The following is a 7500-nucleotide window of genomic DNA, read 5'->3' as shown; positions in this document are numbered from 1 at the left end:
CCCCAGCCTAAAAAAACAAGCCTTTAATATCCTGTCTAAAACGCCAAGCCTTTAATATCCTGTCTAAAACACCAAGCCTTTAATATCCCAAGGCTAAAACACCAAGCCTTTAATATCCCAAGGCTAAAACACTAGACGCCACGTGTGTTGGTGTGTGTTTATGTGTGTGTGTGTGTGTGTTTGTGTGTGTGTGTAAAACACCACCACCGTCTCCGAGAGGGCAAATGAGTGGCTGTTTCATCTGTGTTCAAATCTAAACAGAGAAACGAGGGTTAACCCAGAGTCCTCACGTTGATTCATGATTGACATTTTAATTAACGTCTGTGCTCACTCCAACAGAACAGCAATTAATCAGTCATTTTAGTGTGTGTGTGTGTGTGTGTGTGTATGTGTGTGCTCTAGCTTCTGTGATTATGCAGTCGGGTGTGTGTATGTGTGTGCATGCTGATGCTTGTGCAATTTATGCATTAGTGTGTGTGTGTGTGTGTGTGTGTGTGTGTGTGTGTGTGTGTGTGTGTGTGTGTGTGAGTGTATGTGTGAGTGTATCTGCTGATACTTGCACATTTATGCAGTAGTTTGTGTGTGTGTGTGTGTGTGTGTATGTGAGAGAGAGAGAAAGAGAGAGAGAGACTGTGTATGTGTGTGAGACTGTGTATGTGTGAGTTTGTCTGCTGATACTTGCACATTTATTCAGAAGTGTGTGTGTGTGTATGCACGTGCGCGCATGTTAGTGAGTGAGTATGTGATTTAGAATTAAGTTTTCATACGAGATGCCTTTCAAGATGGAAATAATTTTGGCCCTCTCACATACATACATTCTCCTTTCATGCACACACACACACAAACACACACACACACACACACACACACACACACACACACACACACACACACACACACACACACACACACACACACACAGTACTGTAGCATGAGTATAACATATAAAAAGGCCTAGTTTGTTGCCACTAGTACAGTAATTTCCTATGTACTAGCCACATTGTGTATAAGCCGCAGGACAGTGTTTTATGCAAGTTAGAAAAGACAAAAACATATTAATACCATATTAACTGCCCCCGTGTATTAACCTCATAGCTGAAGAAATTTTGCAAAATCAATGTATAAGCCGTGGCTAATAGTTGGGAAATTACGGTGGGAATGACAACATTGTTGAGTGTGGTGAATTCATTCTCATTGTAGTTGAGATGAATCTGAGTACATTCTGCAGGGTTCTTCCAGACCACCACATATGCTTAGTGAAACATAAATAAACTGATTCATAAAGCATTTTATTTTACCACTAAGAGTACTCTAAAAGTCTTTTTCTTTACGATAAGTTTTCTTAAGATTTATTCACAAAGCTGCTGAGACCAATTTTTAGTATGGGAAAAGTGACAACTCTGGCCGACGTCAATTCTCATGCACAAGCTTGCTTGCAGTGGCCTCGGTGATAGTTGATGAGTGACAGCAAAGCTTCCTGAAGACCATGCCAGCTGACAGGTCTGTGCTGGGGAGTAGGCATACGCTAATCGACTTCAGCAAAGGATAGCAGATGAAAGGCTACAAATTAAATGGCAGGGATATGCTACCTATTAATAGAGCATCTTTGCAACTTTTTTTGCATTAATTATTTTCAAAATGCATCTGAATGATGACACGTTTACAAAGATTTTTCACAAATTTGATTGATAATAAAATGTTTTGTTTACATTTCAATAATGAATGGATTTGGATTATTGTTGGTGTTATCAGGGCTTAAAGCAAGGACATTTTCTGTGCCTGAAGATATTAAACTTTTGAATCTAATAATTGGCAATTTTCTAACCTTCGACAGCATGGCCCATGGCTGAATTCAGACACAGCACTTGAGAATTTGACGTCCTGCGTTATTGCAACCCTTTCAAGTAGCACAATCTAGCCCATTCTCCCATGACTGAGATCCCTGCATGTGCATTTCAAGACATTCTGACTTAAGATGATAGAAGTGGCTGGTTTACCATCATTTGGTAATTTGTCGTAGTGAGATAGGAGTCCTCTCGACTACTTCTAAGCTTTCCCACACTTAGGTGCTAACCCTACTTTCAGTCCTAAAGTGTGAGTGTGTGTATGTCTGTGTGTGGTGTGTGTGTGTATGTGTGTGTGTGTGTGTGTGTGTGTGTGTGTGAATGTGTATTTGACTGAGCAGTGGCCAAATCTAGAAGTCTTCCGAGCCAAACTACAGTATGTGTGTGTGTCTGTGTGTGTGTGTGTGTGTGTGTGTGTGTGTGTGTGTGTGAATGTGTATTTGACTGAGCAGTGACCAAATCTAGAAGTCTTCCGAGCCAAACTATGTGTGTGTGTAGCAATGTGTGTGTGTGTGTGAACGTGTATTTGACTGAGCAGGTCTAGAAGACTCTTCCGAGCCAAATTGTGTGTGTGTGTGTGTGTGAATGTGTATTTGACTGAGTAGTGGCCAAATCTAGAAGTGTGTAAAAGTGTGTAAATCTGATGCTGTGTGTGTGTGTGTGTGTGTACTTACGTGATTATGTGGTGGTGTGTGTGTGTGTGTGTGTGTGTGTGTACTTACGTGATTATGTGGTGGTGTGTGTGTGTGTGTGTGTGTGTGTGTGTGTGTACGCGGATGATGTGGTGGTGTGTGTGTGTGTGTGTGTGTGTACTTACGTGATGATGTGGTGGTGTGTGTGTGTGTGTGTGTGTGTGTACTTACGTGATGATGTGGTGGTGTGTGTGTGTGTGTGTGTGTGTGTGTGTGTGTGTGTGTGTGTGTGTGTGTGTGTACTTACGTGATTATGTGGTGGTGTGTGTCCTGCTCCATCAGAACTCCATCCACAAATAGAGGGGAGAGAGAGAACCTGTACTGCAGCCAACTCCTCCCTTCATCAGTACTCACCCTACACACAAACACACACATACTGTATACGCCACATATACAGGTACAGACACACACATATACACAATCACATACATACACACACACACACAAACACTCCAAGAGTAACTCACCACAAGTGTTTGATGGGAACTAAAGCGCCGGTGATCGCCAGCAAAGCACCGCCATCATCCAGAAACCAAACGCGTCGTTCTTCGTCAAATACCTAATATCATCATCATCATCATCATCATCATCCAGGAATCACTCACACTGCTCTTCATCAAATGGCCTAATCAAATAACCTAATATCATCATCAGACATATCACCATCAAATAGCTAATGTTATCATCAGAAATATCAACATCACTTGTTTGGGAGCAAGGGAGGGATTTTGAAGCAGCGGTGTTACCCGAGCCAGTTTGGATGCAGTTGGAGATGTACCACAAGCCAGCGAAGCATCAATTACCTGTGTGAATGCTGTTGTGATGGTAGGAGATATGGCTCAGAGGAGGTTGGTTAGAATTAAGCCCAGTAGGCATGTAGTAGGATGGCTACATATTTGGAGTTTAGACTTCACTCTCAGCTAGAGGGGTGAATGAAGGAAATGCTGCACCATGAACCGAGGGAGACTGAAGATATGCAGTAGGACTGCTGCATATTGTGTTTCTTATAGTGCCTTTAGCCAGGGGAGACTAAGGATATGCAGTAGGTTGAATTTCCCCTGGGGATCAATAACGTATCTATCTATCTATCTATCTATCTATCTATCTATCTATCTATCTATCTATCTAGGACTGCTGCTTCTCAGGCTCAGAGAAGAACAGGAGAGTAACCTTTAGGCTATCTCTTTGCCCACTTTGTGAGTCGGAGGACTGTGAACTATAGCTCGAAGGAATATATGAGGGTATGTATGAAGTGCTCGATGGTATTTTAAGCCCCCAACGTCGTCTTCCAGGCAGCGCTGCCACCGTTGACTTAAAGGCACCTAATCCTAACTCTAACTCTAACCCTAACCTTAGCCTATGCCTAACTCTAGCGCCTTCCAGGCAGCGCTGCCTTGAAGACAATGTCGGGGGCTTAAAACACCAAGAAACATATGAAGTCCAGAGAGTTAGGATTGTTTCTGTTCATGTCCAGATGTCAAGGACGGACATGGGGCAGTCATGCTCAAGGAGGGAAGAGAGCATGGTGTCAAACTCATAAAGTAAATTGCCCAGTTGTCTGGCAGACGGTAAATAAAAATCACATAGATTTGGACCGGAGCTGGCACCATGATGGCATGGCATTCAATAGGATCATATTTGTTCAAGGATAGCAGCAGACTATTTCCATTTGTTGGAAATGAACAGACCCATCCCTCTCCCTGTATGGATGGGTCTGGGAAATGGAAAGCACAGCCGGGGAAGCATCGTCTTTTGGTCTAATCCGGGTCTCAGTGAGAGCCAAGAGCTCCAGAGACAGGTGGATAGCGTGGGCAGAAACAAAGTCAGCCTCCACTACGGATTGGCAGTTCAACAAGCCAATGGAGCAGGAGGTTCCCTTGCATACTGATGCCTTCTGTGTGAACTGCAGCCAAAATGAATTAGACAGATCGCTTGAGAGGGAACCAGGGCTATGGCAACTAGGCAGATAGGACATGTTTGCCTTATTCAGTGTAGCTTGGAGGTCTTCACATGAGAAGGTCTGATGCTTCAGCAACAGCCTCTACTGTTACAGTGTTAGTGTGATTGAACACAGCTGTTCTCATGTTAACTGATTTAACCCGACTGAGACAGCTCACAGAGATTTGCCCAGGGAGGGGAGTGACTGGCTTCACAGTTCACTCCCCTGACAATTTGTTCTGATGGTCCAAACCAGCCTAAATCATCAAATACCTAACATCATCACATGATGATAATATCATTATCACCTGGAAACTACACTCAGGGTGTGTGGTACATCACAGGATACCCCAAGCTTCTCCACACAGGGGTCATACCTGTATACAGGTGTGTCACAGGAAACCCAACCCTCTCCACACAGGGGTCATACCTGTCTCCATGTGTTTCCTGCATCTGAGGAGAGGAACGTCCTGGTGTTGTGATTGGTCAACTCTGAGCCTACAGTGCCTAGAGGGATAACAGATTACAGTTCAGGCTGTGGTTGGTTGAATTGGCATGTGTACTGTGTGTTTGAGTGTGCATGTATACATGTGTGCATGAGTGTGTGTTCATACCTGTGTGTCTGTGTGTGTATACCTGTTGCGATGACTAGACCGGGGGTATAGACAGTGCTTATGATGCTATCGGGAGAGTACGGACTTTCAGACATCCGCAGGTGCAGGTGCAGAGAGCAGGAGGGCTGAAACGACACGTGAGCATGTCAAAAGGGAGTCACAGTCTCTTAAAGTTCTGGCAGGAGGGAGGGGAAACACTGGGTTTGCTAAAGAAAAGCTGCAAGCGAGCAGCTTAGCTTTACAACAACCCAGAGTTTAAGTTAAGTCTCTTACTGGAACAGCAAGCCCAGAGTTCCCCTCCTACTAGCATAGATATAGAGTCCCGTAGCCATGATGTAGCGTTGCCAAGGCAGCAATTTCACTGGATCTAAACAAATCAATCTACCATTAGAAATCACCATAGCGGTGGCTTTCTTAATCTATTTCAATAATTTTACAACGTTTCTAAGACGTTAGTATATTTTTTTACACTGTAGGAATCACATACTACAACATATATTCATAACAACATGATCAAATTCGTGACTACAGAGTTTTATTTTAGCATGGGTTTCCTCCGTAAAAGAGACCTGCATGTAACTTCACAGCATGCGGTTAAAATCCTTAAATTCACGGACGTGTTTTGGCTTTATTTTTTTGGCAAAAAACGTCACTCTTAACAGCCGCTAGTCTTTGAGAAGACGTGAAATATCCACTGGAATTTTGTTTCTTTCTATTACACCTGCCAGGAAATCCGTGTTATGTGGCTAAGCTGCTGCCTAGCAGGTAAAACACGTTTAAATGGATATATTTATTTTTATTAGCTAGAAATGATGCCACATGTCTCATTCAATGCTATTTATGCCACTTCGAAAGTTTGTTTAGATCCAGTGATTCTGCCGTCATGGAAACGCTACGTCACACTTCGGGACTCTATTAGAAAGCTAGATACCGCATTGGGCTCCAGAACATACATTAATAGCGTCGCCATCTTGGTGGGGGCAACAATCACTGGAGGCCAGTGGAGGAGCATGTGACTCTGACTGGAAATCAGACAGGTGTCTCTGATTGCTGGAAAGTGTTGCTGTCACTCCCCCATAGACAGTAAGCGCACTGCCCCCACCAATATGGCGCCCGCGTTTACCATGCCACCTAATAGCTGCCCCCACCAATATGGCGCCCGCGTTTACCATGCCACCTAAGAGAACTCGACAGTCAATGCAGTATCTAGCTTTCTAATATTTATGGTTACTAGACCACAGAGGGTAGTTATTAGCCTTGGGGGAGAGTACTTACCAGGCTACAGCGCCGCTCGGTGGCTGGAGGTGTCAACAGCCGCCACGTTTGACCCTGACTGAAGCTGATGAATGTCCTCACACGACCCCCCTGCTTCCTGTTAGCCAACAACACACCACTAACGCCAGCCACCTGACACACACAGACACACACATTTATATGCATGTATGTATGTATGCACACAAGCACACACATACACACACACATACTACACAACTGTTTACAACAAGACTTTATGGAAGAAAATGTCATAATGTAATACAGGATTTCTAATGAATCACTTCTTTGGAAGTGAAATGGTCACCCTGTTTTTTTTTTTTTTTTCTCAGATGTGATCGGATTACTGTTTTAAGTGAATCTTCTGAATCCCAATGATCCATGTTCTTCTGTCTCCTGATATTGGCGGCTTGTCTTACCAAAACATCCAACTTATTAGGCCTCTACGCAAGCCAGACAAGGGGGATTGCTTGACGCACAATCAATGAGCAAAAAAATAATTCCAAATTCCACCGTAAATAGGATCCACTGTCCATCTCAATTTAACCAAAAGCTATCCAAGATATAGTGTAGGAGTGCACATCAATGTAAATGAAGAACGTCCTAAACTTATAGTGGTAACAAAACTGTTTGTTTTTCCAGCTGACTAGCTTTTTCACTAATGAATCACCTGCCTAAGCCGCACTTCCTGTCTACCTCTATTGATTTCCTGTACGCATCTCATGGCTTGAGTTGGAAGAACCAGCAGTGGGAGACGACATTTAATCAAGAAACTAAGCATAAATTAGAACTCCTTTTGAACAAATGTGAATTCGTTTGCATCCATTTTGCTAACAACCCAATGGGGTTTTAAAGGGGTGATTAATTTAGAACACCTGGTCATTGTGCAGCTAGCCAAGTTAGAAGCACCTAAGAGAAAATGCTCATGGTACATTTGGCCCTAAGCATTGCAGTGTGAATATGTGCATATTAGTATGGCTGTGCATGTGTTTCAGGTAGTGTGCATATGTGTGTTAGTGTGTCTATTTATAAATGGGTGAGTGTGAATATGACTGTATTTCTGTGAATGTATACTGTACATGACTGTGCCTGTACCGTTACATCCATACAGTATATAAATGTGTGTGGATCAGTACCTTA

The 7500-nt window shown here is 43.2% G+C and overlaps 1 protein-coding gene across 2 annotated transcripts in view; it reads right to left on the bottom strand.

The window, feature by feature from the left end:
* sorcs3b (sortilin related VPS10 domain containing receptor 3b) overlaps positions 1–7500 on the bottom strand; it is a 48054-nt gene that overhangs the window by 21008 nt on the left and 19546 nt on the right. Inside the window, exons 9-14 of one of the 2 annotated variants that reach the window (XM_048270466.1) lie at positions 7497–7500; positions 6364–6495; positions 5111–5213; positions 4905–4981; positions 3004–3095; positions 2784–2891 (exon numbers count right to left, since the gene is read on the bottom strand). The exon at positions 7497–7500 is cut by the window's right edge and continues 173 nt beyond it. In XM_048270466.1, coding sequence (XP_048126423.1) covers positions 2784–2891; positions 3004–3095; positions 4905–4981; positions 5111–5213; positions 6364–6495; positions 7497–7500 — 516 coding nt within the window. The remainder of the gene's footprint in view (positions 1–2783; positions 2892–3003; positions 3096–4904; positions 4982–5110; positions 5214–6363; positions 6496–7496) is intronic. The other variant, XM_048270467.1, reaches the window with a different exon arrangement.

The sequence above is a fragment of the Alosa alosa genome, chromosome 18 (assembly GCF_017589495.1).
Source record: "Alosa alosa isolate M-15738 ecotype Scorff River chromosome 18, AALO_Geno_1.1, whole genome shotgun sequence".
NCBI lineage: Eukaryota > Metazoa > Chordata > Actinopteri > Clupeiformes > Clupeidae > Alosa > Alosa alosa.
The sequence above is the reverse complement of the archived record's forward strand: the minus strand, read 5'-3'. Positions and strand labels throughout refer to the sequence as shown.